The 16,883-nt window shown below is 40.4% G+C and overlaps 3 protein-coding genes across 6 annotated transcripts; all 3 read left to right on the top strand.

Annotated features, from left to right (window-relative positions):
- Window positions 1-72: 72 nt before the first annotated feature.
- Window positions 73-4,769, top strand: LOC117739528 (nuclear transport factor 2-like). 3 transcript variants are annotated; one of them, XM_034545984.1, is made up of 5 exons: window positions 73-192; window positions 1,772-1,892; window positions 3,768-3,839; window positions 3,941-4,039; window positions 4,472-4,769. In XM_034545984.1, the coding sequence occupies exons 2-5, from the start codon at window positions 1,788-1,790 to the stop codon at window positions 4,586-4,588; spliced, it is 393 nt and encodes a 130-aa protein (XP_034401875.1). In that variant the 5' UTR covers window positions 73-192; window positions 1,772-1,787; the 3' UTR covers window positions 4,589-4,769. The 3 variants fall into 3 exon arrangements, with proteins under 3 accessions (XP_034401875.1, XP_034401876.1, XP_034401873.1); XM_034545985.1 differs by having other exon boundaries at window positions 95-215; XM_034545982.1 differs by having other exon boundaries at window positions 104-398.
- Window positions 4,770-5,059: 290 nt separating this feature from the next.
- On the top strand, window positions 5,060-9,314 carry rrm2b (ribonucleotide reductase M2 b). Its single transcript, XM_034544820.1, has 9 exons — window positions 5,060-5,286; window positions 5,756-5,920; window positions 6,161-6,277; window positions 6,411-6,544; window positions 7,091-7,185; window positions 7,367-7,500; window positions 8,041-8,145; window positions 8,343-8,456; window positions 8,714-9,314. Exons 1-9 carry the CDS (start codon window positions 5,197-5,199, stop codon window positions 8,864-8,866), a joined length of 1,107 nt encoding a protein of 368 aa, XP_034400711.1. The 5' UTR covers window positions 5,060-5,196; the 3' UTR covers window positions 8,867-9,314.
- Window positions 9,315-9,504: 190 nt separating this feature from the next.
- On the top strand, window positions 9,505-16,764 carry mtdha (metadherin a). 2 transcript variants are annotated; one of them, XM_034544818.1, is made up of 12 exons: window positions 9,505-9,987; window positions 10,708-10,806; window positions 10,984-11,095; window positions 11,366-11,533; window positions 11,699-11,749; window positions 12,038-12,211; window positions 12,977-13,054; window positions 13,281-13,352; window positions 13,572-13,696; window positions 13,965-14,075; window positions 14,227-14,326; window positions 14,459-16,764. In XM_034544818.1, the coding sequence occupies exons 1-12, from the start codon at window positions 9,640-9,642 to the stop codon at window positions 14,524-14,526; spliced, it is 1,506 nt and encodes a 501-aa protein (XP_034400709.1). In that variant the 5' UTR covers window positions 9,505-9,639; the 3' UTR covers window positions 14,527-16,764. The 2 variants fall into 2 exon arrangements, with proteins under 2 accessions (XP_034400709.1, XP_034400710.1); XM_034544819.1 differs by lacking the exon at window positions 11,699-11,749 and having other exon boundaries at window positions 9,510-9,987.
- The last annotated feature ends 119 nt before the right edge of the window (window positions 16,765-16,883 follow it).

Raw genomic sequence — 16,883 nt, 5'->3', positions numbered from 1 at the left:
TGTTGGAGGTGGGACAGATCGGGAAGGAAGAGCTCCTTACAGACCAACTCAGGGCACACCTTTAAACTATCAGGGCTCTCATTGGTCAGCTGCCAACGACGTCGGCTGTTTGTCACATCTCCGAGGAAGCGGGAACCCCAGCAGCCTCGATTGAATCCATCTTCACGCTGTTCACGGCCGCGAGTTGAAAAAGTAAACTCAAACTTACGGACACGGTAACATGCTGTTTAAGTGAAGCTTCCCGACCACGAGTTGTAATAACACAGTTGTGTTGAGACGAACATAACGACGATAAACTAGATCTGGGAAGAGCAAATCGGTGTGCTAACGTTAGCCACCATTGCCTGTGACGCTCCGCTGCGGACTAAGCCACGTTTCAACAGCGCCTCTAGGACACGGTGAGGGGTCCGCTTTCTATCGGACAGCGGCTCAAGTCCCACGCTATCGCGGTGGGAAGTTAATTTGTGATGCACCTAAATATGTTTCTAATCTTTGTCGAGCGCCCTGTAGCATTAAAACGTGTACTCGCGTTACACCTCGAGGTGTTCTGACCAATTCAAAACCGACGGAGAAACGTAACTCAAAGAAGGTCAAACGTGTTTCAATGTTTGTTTTCGCAGCTGTATCCCTCCGCAGGAAAGACCGCTAATATACATTGACTTCACTTGTCAAACGACTTTTTGTTCAAGTTGAGGGCGGGCTGAATACATATCAAGTCCGGGGACTTCACGCTCCAGCTCTCATCGTGTTCCTCATCGTCAAACCAACCAACCATCTCGGGAGTTGTTTTTTTTACCTTCCTCATTTTTTAATGTAATTTCCTCATTTCTGATATCTGTATTCAACGCAAAGTAAATGTGAGAACATCGCAGTACTAAATGTAGGGTCATGATTGTGTAACCACTTTGTAAATGAATAGGCTTACAATATCACTGCCCATCTACAGCATGAGTAGATCAGACTGTTATTGCATGTTTACAAATAGTATAATACTATTAGTGCAGCTTAATCTTTATCAAATTTGAATGTCAATGTTATGAATGAAGTTTCAAACTTCCCAAGTCTGTTTCACACGGCTGGAGTTGCATCTGAAAGAATAAGGCATAACTAAATTGCAATACAAGCCATACAAATACATTTTAAGCAACACATTCAATATACGGCTTACACCCATGTAATTATAGCCAGATATCATGATTAGGCAGTGATATTATAAGCCTAATAATTTACATATTTATGACTAACTTCCTCGTATTTGTTTAACATTACCTCACAATTCACAAACTGAGCTTTGATTGGACAGTAGGTGGTGCTTTTACACAAGTTGATCTCTTATCTTGAACATAACCTGCTCAGGTTAGGTGTGCAGCATAAGTTAGGTGTGCAGCATCAGTAACCAAGGGGATAAGAAGTGAACCTCTGCCATAGGACTGAAAATGCAGGGTTAAACCTCGAAGTTACCCCATTAACACCAAATACTGCTTAGTAGTACAGGGTCTAGGTCAGGCACAATAGTCTCAACCTCCTGTTGCTTGGTTAGCCTACATTTTCTTGCTACACAACATTCTCCGGGAGCAGATTTTTTTTTATCCTTTGTCTCGACTCCGCTTTCAATTGCGTTTGGTCTGGCTGGGAGGACAACAGTGGGCGGTGATTGTCTCACGGCCTGCGCCCCACAAAATGAATCCGTCCCTTTTTGCTTCTTTCAACATAACTTCAGTGAATAGTCTGCAGCCTACTGATACATTGACAAGACTCTTCTCTTTTACAGATCCAAAGCTTCACTGATGGCCTGCGCAAAAGAGATATGGCAAACGATAGGAGAGGGTTTTGTCCAAGAATATTATCACCAGTTTGACACTACCTCCAGGACAACTCTGGGTGATCTATATGTAAATTGTTTTTCAGTGTCCATTTAATGATTGCCTGTTTTGATCAATGTTGCACGGTGTATCAGTACTAAAAAGGTACCGCGGTGTCTGTACGTTAAAAACGATACGATTTTGCATATTTTTAGTATCGACTGCAAGACATGGCATCAAGTGCCGGACTGTCCTCGGCTTTTTGGAAAAAAAGATGCCAGAAGTGAAATCTGGAAGTACTGTGGCTACATTGCAGACAGTGAAGGAAAGCCCACTGACGTACAGACAGTGAAGGAATGCCCACTGACGTACAGACAGTGAAGGAATGCCCACTGACGCACAGAAAGTGAAGGAAAGTCCACTGACGTACAGACAGTGAAGGAAAGTCCACTGACGTACAGACAGTGAAGGAAAGTCCACTGACGTACAGACAGTGAAGGAAAGCCCACTGACGTACAGACAGTGAAGGAATGCCCACTGACACACAGACAGTGAAGGAATGCCCACTGACACACAGACAGTGAAGGAAAGCAGCCCACTGATGTACAGATAGTGAAGGAAAGCAGCCCACTGACGTACAGACAGTGAAGGAAAGCAGCCCACTGATATACAGACAGTGAAGGAAAGCCCACTGATATACAGACAGTGAAGGAAAGCCCACTGATATACAGACAGTGAAGGAAAGCCCACTGACGTACAGACAGTGAAGGAAAGCCCACTGATATACAGACAGTGACGGAAAGCCCACTGACGTACAGACAGTGACGGAAAGCCCACTGACGTACAGACAGTGAAGGAAAGCCCACTGACGTACAGACAGTGAAGGAATGCCCACTGACACACAGACAGTGAAGGAATGCCCACTGACACACAGACAGTGAAGGAAAGCAGCCCACTGATGTACAGACAGTGAAGGAAAGCAGCCCACTGACGTACAGACAGTGAAGGAAAGCAGCCCACTGATATACAGACAGTGAAGGAAAGCCCACTGACGTACAGACAGTGACGGAAAGCCCACTGACGTACAGACAGTGAAGGAAAGTCCACTGACGTACAGACAGTGAAGGAAAGTCCACTGACATACAGAGACCTGTCTGCTAAATATATTTCAAAGCCACACAGACCAAGGGGGTTTTCACCTCAAACACACATCTGTAAAATGATATAACTCTACAATTGCTCATACTTATGAAAGGAACTATGTAGACATCTGATCAGATAAAAGGCCTACATAGCCGTGTATAATCAATGCTATGATGGCACCATGTAGTTTTCATTAATATCTTGCTGTAGGCTATTACTCATATTAATGTCATTTGTTAAGTGTTCAAAAAGAATCAAGGAACAAGCTGGTAAAAAGGGAACCATACAGATGTTTTATTCATTACTATCGTAGATAAATATACCAGTATTGTATTTGTGGTATCATCTCGTATTTCTGGTAATGTATCATATTCTTGTATCATATCCTAAGTATCGGGTATCATGATATTTATAGCAGGTATCATATCAAAGTTATAATTTTGGTATCGTGACAACCCTAGTTTTGATGTACTCCAACATGTGGTGTCACTAACAAACCAAATTGCATCACACTTGACAACCACAAAGTTACTGTTGTATAAACAACATTTATGGTAAAATATATATATTTAATTTGATATGTATGTGTGTATTCAATCTAAATAAAGGACAGCACAATGCATTAGCTTTAAACCTCACTTGTGGATTTGCTAATATATTGCATGTCAAGAAAGAAGAAGCCAAAGTGTGTGTGGACATTTTTTATTTATATTTACATTGCTGTCTACTTTTTGGTCACGTACCTTTAGTATTTTTTGGGGGATGTGAGCGACTACTACATGGCATTTCATGTACTTAATGTTGACATGCTTTTTTTCTTAGAGTGCTGATGCCTGTTTGACGTGGGAAGGTGCTGTTTTTGCAGGGAAAAAAGACATCTCTGAAAAATTAGCAGTAAGTATCTCTTCTCATAATCCACAATTATTATTTGGGAAAAGTAATATGCAGTAATACACATGCATATATTAATAATTGCTATTGTTTCCTATTCGCAGAGTTTGCCATTTAAGACTATTAAGCACATTATCACAGGACAAGACTTCCAACCCACGCTGGATAGTTGTATCTTCATCATGGTGTTTGGACAGTTGAAGGTAAGCTGGAACATTTTAGCACAAAGCGAGTTCAACTCAGTCTGGTTCTCTTTGGGTTCCCTCGTTTCATTGAGCCTAACATTGACCTGGTTATCAACTGGCTGTTAACTTTGGATTTTCCAATTCAGATACAATCTGTGAATGTTAAATGGGTGGTGTTGTTATTTACAGGCCACATTGTCAGAACCATAAAGAACCTCGAAATTTGAGGATTTAAAAAATGTATGTTTTCCCTTATGCCCCCACTATTGATTAAACCTGCTTAATTTCATTGTCTCAAGACATTTGTGAAAATAGTGCAGAGCAAACTACTGTCATCCTCCCTTTTTTTTATTATTATTAAACCCTGTGAGATGTGGTATAGCACATTTCTTCTTTAGCTTACATCACAGTTTAAGTCATCATTGTGCTAACAGTCTTTTTCTGCAACAGGTAGATGACGAGCAACCAATGGCCTTTCATCAGGTGTTTATGCTGAAGTCCCAGCCAGGCACATGGGTCTGCACAAATGATATGTTTCGGTTGGGCATACACAATTTATCAGTTTAGCAATCTGATTTCATTGGTTAATACACATTGAAATCCAGCATATAATTCATACTATGGTTAAGCTATCATTGAAAATACAAGGGATTGTATGCTGTAGTTCCTCCATGTTTACAATTCATCTATAAGCATAATTGTATTCAATACATTCCTGCCCAATAAAATAATTTCAGTTTCAAAGTCAGCTTTATTTGTCATTTCTTCGATGTGCAAACATACAAAGATCTGAAATGGTGTTTCTCCCCTTGTCCAACATAAAGTGATGATAATATTAATGATAATAAAGTGCAAAACAGATAACAACAAAGAACATGTAGACAACATAAGTTGAACTTCTGGCTGTATTTTCTTGTTTTAATCATTTTGCCTCCGACAAAGACTGCAGTGTGAGTGAAGTGGGGTGGTTTCAGCAGAGTAGTATAGTCATGAGGACTACTGTCATTTCACTGAGTAGATGATGAGGTGTTGTAATCCAGTATATGACCACTAGAGGCGCTGCTCGTCTGTGTGGCTGCTGGTTTAAATGATTTCACCAACACGGCTACAGCAGCATTCACACACAATTACATGAAACGGACCACAAACTGGAATAACCGAATTCAACACTCCGAATGACACCGACGGTGAACAAGAGTTCTTCTCGGGAAATGGATGTGATGAGTTTAGCCTTAGCTCGTCAGCCTGATAACCTTCAAGAGCCGGTAAGCAGGTCCACGTTAATGTCGCTGTGAATTGTATCTTAAAGGGCACGCAACGTAAAAGATAACCAGGAACGCTAACTCTCATGGAGGCGTGTTAGCTTCGCTCAGTCAAGTCTCAACTAACTTAGAGTGACGTGAGAGTTTTAAATTATTACAGATTAATGACGGACATTTGAACTGTTTCAAAATCGGCCTCGTCTGCTCATGTCACGTTAAGCTAACGTTAGCTAACTGTCAATGACGACGTTGGGGGGTTGCCTTTGAGAAAATTAGGTTAAATTGTGTTTAGCACTTGATAGGAAGTGACGAAATAGGAGTGCTAGCAATTATAATGACTTATTCGGCACGTCTTATGTTTTGGATGTTGTTACAGTTAATGCGCAGTAGCACCTTTTACTATATAATTGAAGGCACTAAAATACCGTGTGGTGGAAATATGTTCACTCACTGTGTTGTGGATCTTTTGTAGAATGTCTTCAAAGATAAAGACCCAGACTGCCAGAATGGTTCCGAGAAAGAGGAGGAACCTCTGCTCCGAGAGAACCCCAGACGGTTTGTCGTCTTCCCCATCCAGTACCCTGAGATCTGGAAGATGTACAAGCAAGCACAAGCCTCGTTCTGGACCGTGGAGGAGGTGGGTATCAGCTTTTCTGCACCGGTATTATTGTCATTTTAGTGTTTACCAAGTTGGTTTAAGGAAAACACAAACGTAACTGTTTAACTCCAATTAATGTCAAATAAATACTAATGAAGTAACACAAAAACACCAACAAAACTAAAAGCAACACTGAGTCATCCACCTCCGCCTGTTATCACTGGAACAACCTGAACAATCTATGAGACAGACGAGTGTACTGATGATGTTGTCTTTCAGGTGGATCTATCCAAAGACTTGCCACACTGGGAACGTTTGAAACCGGAGGAGAAACACTTCATCTCCCATGTCCTAGCCTTCTTTGCTGCAAGTGACGGTATCGTCAATGAGAACCTGGTGAGGGATTTCACTTAGCTGTAACAGATGTTTTGGAGATTGTATGTGATTAAAGAGATGGAACATTTCTTAATGAACCTACCACAGGCACGAATGGATTGAGATCAGATGGTAGTTATGTTTCATGTGACAGGTGCAGAGGTTCTGCCTGGAGGTGCAGGTCCCTGAAGCTCGCTCGTTCTACAGCTTCCAGATCCTCATAGAGACTGTTCATTCAGAGATGTACAGCATGCTCATCAACACTTATGTCAGCGAACTGAAAGAGAGGTTAGTTTTTCTTCTCTCTTTGGTCAAGTCCTCACCTCCTGATGCTCAGTGGCAATGGTTAGACGGTAAAGAGTATGTCCAAGCAAATGCATAGCAATAGTCGGGACAAATTTTCCCTATATATATATATATATATATATATATATATATATATATATATATATATATATATATATATATATATATGATGAAGATTCAAAACAACCTATAAGATTTGCACCTGTTCATCACAGGCTAAGTCTACTCCACTTTGCGGATTTCTGTTGCATTCCCAGCTGCAGCAGCTTTTATGTACCTACATATAGTAAGGCCACAATTACATGGCCTCTGAATCTACAGGCTATTCATAAAAAAGTATTTATTAAACTCCATGTTTTATTGTTTTACAATATGTATTTTATTTGAGATGTTCAAATTCAATTCACTGTTGGGTCTCATTAAAACAAAAAGGCAAAGAGTATGTACTTTTCCTAGCTAGGCAATTGTATCTGTTATGCTGGTGCTATATGTCTATAGTGGTCATTTTGTTTGAATTATGTGTTTCAGAGACTATTTATTTAACGCCATTCAGACGATGCCTTGTGTGAAACGAAAAGCAGACTGGGCCCTTCAGTGGATAAATGACACCAAATCCACATTTGGTGAGGAATATTGTAGCGAATACTATAAATATCAGAGCCTAGCTCACCCTCTTTGTCTGTATCCAAGTGGACAGGTTAATAAAGTGAAACCACACCCCTGTGCCAATTACCGGAAGTGATATAACCAAAAGAATGTGTGGAGAAAATATTAAAACATATTTTAAATCACTTTTGCCCTCAGGGGAGCGACTTGTGGCTTTTGCGGCAGTGGAGGGGATCTTCTTCTCTGGCTCATTTGCTGCCATCTATTGGCTCAAGAAGAGAGGATTAATGCCTGGTCTTACCCACTCCAACGAGCTGATTAGCAGGGATGAGGTGAGATGAATTCACAAACAAATAAATACGTAGTTTAATCTGTTAAAAGAACGACCGATTTTGACTGCAGCTGTAATAAATTACAGTGGCATGCAAAACAGGGAAGAAGACTTAAGTTAGATCTCAGGCTGCAAATACGAAATCAGAGCCAGTTCATGGGGACGTTTAGGTTATCCATGACATCCTGCAGCACAATGCATAATAGACCATAGAAATGTTGAAAGTCATTGCTCTTGCTATTATGTTGGGACAATTTAGTTTGACACACCTGTGTAGAGGTTAGGCTGTGCAAGTTATTTCAGGCCATTAAACTAACTGAGCTTACTGTTCTATATTGAAGTCTGCATGTTCCACTCTGTGGCTGTGACAGCAGTGTTTAGCTCTCCCATTCACACTTTGCTGTTTAGAAATGGTCAGAGTAACTCTGATCAGTTTGGGTAGTAAATATGGTCACAGTTTGCATATCAACACAGTACAGGCACTGATTGATCTTCTGTTGTTTTTTTAATTAACTCTGACATGTATATTGGTGTCTCTTAGGGCCTGCACTGTAACTTTGCCTGCCTGCTGTACAGCTACCTGGTGAATAAACCATCAGAGGACCGGGTGAAGGACATAATCACCAAAGCTGTTAGCATTGAGCAGGTAAGCTAATGCTGGAGGGAATATGCTTAACTATACACTACACATTATACATTTTTTAATCAGCATATCTCTGCTTGGTTATTTTGCTGTTTACTTTGTTTATATCGACTCCCATTGCAATAGACCAAAAAGACCAACATGTTGATAACCCATACAAGTTCTGGCAATACATAAACATGTCATGTTTGTTGTTGCAGGAGTTTTCGACAGAGGCCTTGCCAGTGGATCTCATAGGAATCAACTGTTGTCTGATGAAGCAGTACATCGAGTTTGTGGCTGACCGGCTTCTCGCTGACCTCGGACTGGCAAAGGTTATTATCATATAATAGAAATAATGAAAGCAAAATGGTCATTACTCATTGAACCCCTTTATACTGGTAGCTGTTATGTTAAAGCAGAAGACCCCTGTGTTACAAAATCTTGAGCTTTGCAAACATGACCATAATGACAAATGCTTTACACAATTTTCGACAAAAGAAATCAAGATGTGTCAATGAATTGTATTTTGTTTGTATTTTGTAATAGTGTGGAGTTATTAGTAATCCGTTTTCTCCTCTTTAATCAAAAGGTATACCAAGTGGAAAATCCATTTGACTTCATGGAGACCATTTCACTAGAGGGGAAAACCAACTTCTTTGAGAAACGAGTAGCAGAGTATCAGAGATTTGGGGTGATGTCAAGCATGAAAGACTGTGAATTCACTCTGGATGCAGACTTCTGAAATGGAGATGACCTACTGTTACGCAATATTAATATCTATTTATTTACTTAAAGCTGTTGACATTATTACAATAGACAAATGAATGGTTGTCAGGTTACAGTTTATAAAAGGGAATGATAATTACACCTGGAGTTAATTAGCAGCCAATACAGTCTTCAAAGTGAAACTGAGTAAACAAATGGATCCTTCAAGCCCTTCCCATGGCTGTTTTTGTTACCTTTACAAGGCAGGCATGTAAATAACATGACATACCTTTTGGTTAAATATAAATGTCTTGATTCTTCTGTACCTCATTGGATATTTGAAGATAATCATTCTAAATCAACCAAGAATGAAATCTAAAGGATTGCCACTACAGTCAGCAGTTCTGGCAGCTGGCCCCAATACTTGACTTTGCTATTATAATGTTGTAATTTTTTAATTGTACATTAAAATGTTTTTTATCGTGACTAAATTGTATGTGTGATGAATTATCGGATCATGCAATCATCAGAAAGCCAAGCTCATTCAGCAGTTTTACTTAAAATGCATGTCAGTTATAAACGTGGTGTGACTACATGATTTAGGTCTGGCTTAATGCCCGCAACTGGCTGATATTGTTGACTTTAAATCGATCGGAATAAAGCAGCGGTTTATAAACTGCGAATTCCAGTTTTGTTGCGATTGTCCCACCAGTCGGATCCGATTAGCCACTCCTCCGTTAGCACACGGATGCGGCTGCCGATGAGAGCTAACAGCTAGCTAGCTAACTAGCGTACCGCGATTTGGAAAAGATGGCTCGGGACTTGCGAGTGTTTGCGCTGGAAAAAGCCGAACTGCTCTCCAGCCGTTTGAAGGAGCTCCTGTCTTCGGGACAAGGATATGTCCGGGATCAGTTCGGGTTGGACTTGGGTCTGAAGCCGGACGTTTACCCGACGTGGGTCATCCTGTCTACGGCCGCGGTGGGTCTGCTGCTGCTGCTCCGCCTGTCCTGGGCCGTCGTCTGTGGCGGGTCGTCGGTCGGGAAAAAGCGGGGATCCCCTGGCAGCCAAGGCGACGGTGAGCCTGGCAAGGCCGCTTCGGTTCCAATTGCCAAACCAGAAGAACAGAAGAAGAAGATTAAAAAGAAAACGGTGGAAAAGGTATACCGTTAGCTAACGTTAACGTTAGTTGTTCAATCACGGGCTATCAAAACAAGTGTCTAAAAACAATTAACAGCGTCAACGCTCAAGATAAGTATTTATTCAGTGAGCGTAAATAATATATATATTTATATTTATATATATATATATACATACACACACACCATTTATCCCAATGTGTTATTGTGTAAATAATGTTAGGAGCCTACTAACAAAAGAACACACATAAACCAGTTAACAGTGAATCATGGCTTCTTGCTCACGCTATATGTGTGTAAATGAAGCTAGCTGTCAAGCCGTTAGCTAATGGTGGATTATGCTAGCTAGTTGAAACGTTGACGTAGGCTAACAACTGAAGCCTGACTTCGCATGTCTGATGATGGAACTGGAGCCGACTTGAACCGTGAACATGGCATATTTATCACACATCTGCGGACAAGGTGTACTGCTTATCAAGCTGTTATCCAGTGAGCCATAGGTTCAGGGCTAACGGTAAACTAGCTGTCCAATCCACAGCCAGGTGTCTTTGCAGACAGGTGAAACCAATTACCCAGGTTAAGAGTTAACAACAGTTACATTTATCCTGTGTAATTTTGGTAATATAAGATGATGTGTCCTTAAAAAAACTTTAATGGTTTAATGTATACTACAAATTCTTGAAGTTAGATTATTCTGCAATTTGAAGCAAATGTATATAGATCAACTGTATTTTTCCCCCAGAACAATCAATCCAATGGAAAACCAGTGGCTGCAGCTCAAGATGCAGTTAAAGGGGCAGAGGTTGTTTCCAAACCAGCCCCACAGATCAAAACTGAGAAGGTACGCTTGAGCACCTGCTGGAAAGATGGAGAGAAGTGAATACATAACTATTGTAGTTGCTAGTGTAGCAGAGCTTCAAAGGATAACGATTTGAACAAAAAGTAATAAATGCATGATTCTTTTAGCATAAGCCTTTTTGTGACCCCCCCACCCCCATATATTTCTCTCTCTCCACAGGTGCATGAGGTACAGGCCCTTGTGCAGCTGAAAAAGAACAAGAAGAAAACTAAGACAAACGTGAAACCAGTCCAGCATGTGTCTACAAATGATGGGAAGGAACCCGACAATGGTAAGATGAAATTGTTGTAAGGGAAATTTCATAACAATGTCTCCTTTTTAAACTGTTTTACCAAGTACACATATCTATCTCCTGTTTTCAGTAATCACAACCTTCTTAACCTCTGTTTTTGGTTAGGCTCACTTGCTACACTTAACAGACCAAATCAGCCTCTCAGTTAAATAATCAACCACATTTCACCCACAGTCAATGATCAAAAATACTTCTTTATCGTTGTTGCGCACATGGCAACAATTGTATGTTGTTTTTTCTGTTCACCAGGTGCATGGGTGACCAAAGTCAGTAACCGAGAGAAGAGGCAGCAGCGCAGGAAGGACAGGGGCCCTGAGGACTCTGGTAGCCCAGGAGGGGTGGAGGCTCCCAAGAGCAATGTAGAGGCACCTGTGGCCACAGCACCTGCCAACACCAAGAAGAACAGAGGAAACCATGGTATTCATCAGTGTGATGAACGTTAATTTAGCATTCAGTGTAGCCAGGGCTAAGCTTCAACTGTATGGAGCAGCTTGATGTCATCAGGTCACCCATGCTTAAACAAGACGTATCTTGTAATATCGAAGGTGTCTCAAGCATATTATTTTCCCACACTTGTTTCAGAGTCCTTGCAGTCCAGAACCGCTGGAAAGAGGGAGACAGCTAGTGTAGCTGGTAAAGACAAAGCCAAACCCTTATTTGGTGTGACTGAGATGGGAAACTATTTAACGGCTTCCTTTCACTTTTATTTTGTTTTCTTTATTTCCCCCAGTAAAGCTTTTGCTAATATTAAGAAGAGATGTGGTATATACATGAAGCTGTCTTCCTGGGTTTGGTAACTGGACAAGCCTGTATACAATGGTTTTAAAATCACTTATTTTGGTCTGAACTCTGAAATACAGAAGCTGCAAAGACTAAAGAAAACTTCCAGTCTGACTAGCTTCTCCCAATGTGTTTCTCCAGTGTCCTCCAGCTGGAGAGAGGAGCCTTCAGTCAATGGTGGAGGTTGGACTGATATGTCTTTAAAGACCCCATGTCAGATGGGTGCTATGGAGGGAACCAAGTGGAGTGCCATACCCACTGCTACACATTACAGGGCCCCACCAAAGCCTCAGTCCTGGGGACAGGAGACACAAGGTACCACCTCCACCAGGACCTTTTTACACAGCAAATATAGATGCTGAGAGTGCAGTATAACACAGCAGAGTCTAAGCATTACACAGGGAGATTGATCAGTCCCCCAACTATTTATATGAGCAGCAGGATGATGGGTGATTTCATCATGTAATGTCCTTTGAGTCTATATGGTTCTAACAGCATTTTCAAGACGGGCCACAGTAACAGTTAGATATTGCCAGTTTGACTACCAACATTTTAAAAAGAAAAAATCTAAATAAGATTGAATTTCACTGAAATCTTATTAACTTAAAAAACTACATCCAACTGAGCCATCTGCTGGGCAGAAGTGTTATTGTAAGATAAATGAAAATATTTGTAAAGGGGCTGTTTGGAGGTGGGAAAATCATTGAAACTCTAAATTGAAATGAACTGATAGCTAAACCAAGACACCCACAATACAATATACTTTTGTTTTACAAGGTGACATAACCTCAGGTATTACTTTCTGTAAAAGTGTCACGCGATTTACTGTAAACAGAGCAAAGCCTTGCAGCTGCCCAATGACAGCACTAAAAATAGGGAAAGTAAAATAAAAATAATCTGTGATAAAACCCTATTTAAGGCCTTGTTTCAACACAAAATATTTTTGACTGGAAGGCATTCATTTATACTTTAATTTAGTGACTGATGGCACACAGTGGTTCTCAGTAGGATACATATAATATTATTTAAAAAATATATATATGTATTTATTTCTCAGTTTCTGTGTGTTCTCGCCGGCAGCATGGAGTGGCATTGATGGCCATATAAAGATTGACCTCAACCCCGGGGCCTTCTCCATGCTGGGAGTAAACACCACAGGTTGGTATTGTGATTAACAGTCAGCTTTATCGCCCGGTCACACACCAGACTCTCCTTCCAGGATCTGAAATTTGAACACTTTTGTAAAAGCTTCCAGTGTTTGGTGTTTTTTATAAACAATGACTAATTCATTTTTTAATTTTTACTTTATTTTCTAAACCTCTAAAACTATTTCTAAACCTTTTTTTCTAAACCTCCCTCCCTTTCCCATTCACTGTCTTCTTAGACCCAATATCAAATTCAATGGAGCTGCAGTGGGCGAGGTGCCCGGATGTTGACGATGAATGGTCTGGATTCAGTGAGTATTTTAGAAAGCCATTCCACGCAACGCAGCCTTCTTCAAAACAGCAGATCAAAAAAAGAAAAGTAAAACCGTTCCAATGATTTTGTGAGAGCAAGTGTAAGTGTAGTTTTGAAATGCATGCATAAAAGTATCCATTCCAAGACTCGTATACGCTTTTGAATTTGTAATTTTTTCTGTAACTGCCATCCTGATGATGTGAATGATTTTTATAAGGGATGGCAGCAGTGGACCCCAGCTCCGACTGGAATGCCCCAGACGAGCACTGGGGACACTACGAAGAGCCCCCTCTGTTGGTGACACCAGCACCTCCACTAAAGGAACAGCCGGTCCCCAACAAGGTATCACTGACACTCGCCCACGTGGCTTATCACATCTGTTAGACTTTTCAAAATTAATCATTTGCATAACATTAAATTTGGCTTTTTATATTCTGGATTTTATTGCTTTGTTTTTTATTTTGCAACAACACGATGAGCAACCGAATGCCTTTGATGCTCTTTGGTGATTCATATGTTCTTGTTGTTTCCATCTCACAAAGTACCTCTTCTTTCTACCAAGTACATCGCTGTTACCAGAACTTGCTGGTGTCTGTTTTTGTTGTGGCAGGTATTGGAGGATGAGAAGGACACTGACGAGCCATCCGGTGGAGCAGACAAATCCAAGAAGAAGAGGAAAAAGAAGAAGAAAACAGAAGAGGAGACTGCATCTGAGGCTCAGGCAAGAAAACAAAGAGACATCAAGCTGTCCAATTACTATCTTGCACTAAAGCATAAAACAGTTTTATTTATTGTATTTAATTGTACATATTCACATTTCAATGTAGGCATTATCTCTGTTTTGTAATGTCATTGCATTTCTTTGATTACAGACGGTGAGCACAGTGACCCTGGTCAATGCGAGACCCAAACCCCAAGAGCTTCCTGTCCTGGCCACCAAAAAGCAGAATCCCAGCGCTTCCTCCTCTCAGAGTAGGTCGCTCAGACTCTGAGTTTATATCCACTCTCAGTCCCAAAGAGGAAATGCATGTTCGAACAGTATAGTACCAAGGAGATGGTTTTAAACACAACTCTCTTATGTTTTCCTTTTGAATCTACTTGCAGAGAAGTCTGAGCAGACTGTGGAGCCTCCGAAGCCCTCCCAGAAGAAAAAGGTCCGAAGGGAAACATGAAGTCCAATCGGTCCATACGAAGCATATGCAAATGATTGTAAAACGTGTCACATGCAATAATTACCAGGTACAGAGTTTCTTTCTGAGATACATTAACAGTTCTTTAGTTACCGAAACAAAAATCAGCAGTGGGTATCACCTGCTTGACTAAATATAGTAGTGAATTGTGGTCCTGTGGACTCAAATCTTAACTAATTTGCACTATTTGCTACACTGCAACCAGAATGGAGTCCCTAAGGGCGGTGGACTTGCAGTGGAGGTACATGTTCATGTAATTATTTTTAGGGCATGTTTTTTTCCGTCCACGAGAGTACATTTATATTTGTTAGCCCAAAAATACAAAACAGGTTTTATTTTTTGTTGTATCAAAATGAAAGTTACAAGAGAAGCAAACACGTTTTGCTCCCCAGAATATTGCACTTTCTTTTGTTTGCTTTGCTTCTGCCCCTCTAATAACTGAAATGTGGGGGCTGGTCTCAGATCAGGATACATTCAGATTATCTATCAAAACTCACATGCACATACATTGGAGTTGAAGGTTGCTGTAATTATCCTCCCTGTTCGTACAGGCCCTGAGGTAATACCGTCATAGAGCAAAACTATGTAAGAAATGGACTAAAAATCCACATTTAAGTTCCTCTGATGCTAATATGAGGCTTTAGTTCGGGTCCCCAAATCGATTTTACAAATTAATGGCCTTTGTAATGGGAAAACAAAAACAATAGGTTGTCTTTGTTTTCCCTAGTTCTCCGGCTGATGTGTGAGTAGTACTGGCAGTCGAATAGGTTTGCTGGCATGACAAAACCCTGACAATAAACCTATATGTTTTGATTTGGCAAATCTCAGACTGCTGAATTACTTTTGCTTAGAAAAATGCATTTTGTACGTTACGTTGTAGTCACTGTAAGTAAGTATCCCCACACAGAGCCAGTATGGACAGGAGAAATGACTTAACTTTTAAGTGTTAAAATAGGTTTTCCTATAATAAGAGTAATACTTCAAAACCTCTATCCTTGCAGTACAAAAACTCACTGGCTTTGTGTTTTATAAACACTCTTTTTATGAAGAATGACAGCTGTTATCAGGTTGTTCCTAAAAAAGTATTTGGCCATAGAAACATAACTTCCCAACCATCCCTGCAGCGTAATCCACCTCTTCAATATCCATCCGTGTGTTTGTATGTTCCAAATGTTCATAGCAAGACACTACAGCTGTGTATTTAGCCAGATTGTCTTGAAACTAGCAATTCGGAATACACTGACAACTGAAAAGTAACTAATTTGTTAGTTATGTAACGGATTGGATCTTTACTTCAAAGAAGACTCTTAATATTACATTTGGATTCACACTGAGGACTGTAGAGCATAGTAACTGATACAAAACCACCAGGAGGCACTGTAATGTGAAGTACAGGAGGAGGGGGATCATCCCATGACGCAGTAGCACTCTTAAGTATTGTCCCCCTACTTTTATCATTCTGAGTGTCTGTCTTTATCTGACTATATAATGTGTTGATTTTCTAGAGACTTAACGGTCCCATCTGCACTCTTTGTTTTTTATTATTATTTTTCTTCCAGTTCTGTGCTAGCAAAAGCCATGCCATATGTACAGATTGTAAAGGCTTTTTCCAGTTCTGTGATTGCACTGTGCACAAGGCTGTATTGAGTTCCTTTTGATGGTGATGACTTGTTTTTATGACTTGTTTTTTACTACCTTTTTGCAGAATGGGATATGCATAATTTTAGGGGATTTCAGGGGACATCCAGGATTTATGATGGGGGTGGGGCAGGGGGATTAACTTAAACAAATAATACATGAATATCTGTTATAGAGATGCTTTAATTCCACATCAAAGTTGGTTTTAAACAACACACACAATTACATATAAATATAAAAGGAATTCAATTCCATTGCCTTAACCTGATGTTATATGGAAAGTGCATTGGTATCCTTTTTTTTAATATATATAGTTACCAACCAACTGCAAGTTTTGATGTCAGAAAATAATTTAATCTTGCATGAATTTGATAACAATACTAGTGTACATGAAATTAATGATTTCTTGCTCTAACTGTTAGTAGTTGGTCCTGGAGTACCACTCGGTGTGTATATACTGTAATCGCTTTTTTCTATGAGACCAATTGCAGCTTCTCTGTTGGCTCGGCGGAGGTTAGGGGTCAAAGAGCGTCGGTGCATCGAGGTGTCGATCGGCTGCTGGTGATGCTGAGTTATTAGAGCTGATGGAACAAAATGATACGGCGCTGTGGCTTCAAGCGCTCTTTTCTGTTTAAAATTGATTCAATCAATGTAATTTATAGGACATGGTTATGTGAAGGATTTTGTTTATTGAGATACAA

Source organism: Cyclopterus lumpus, chromosome 11 (assembly GCF_009769545.1).
Source record: "Cyclopterus lumpus isolate fCycLum1 chromosome 11, fCycLum1.pri, whole genome shotgun sequence".
In the NCBI taxonomy this organism is placed as follows: domain Eukaryota; kingdom Metazoa; phylum Chordata; class Actinopteri; order Perciformes; family Cyclopteridae; genus Cyclopterus; species Cyclopterus lumpus.
Note: the sequence above shows the minus strand (reverse complement) of the source record. Positions and strands in the feature narration are given on the sequence as shown.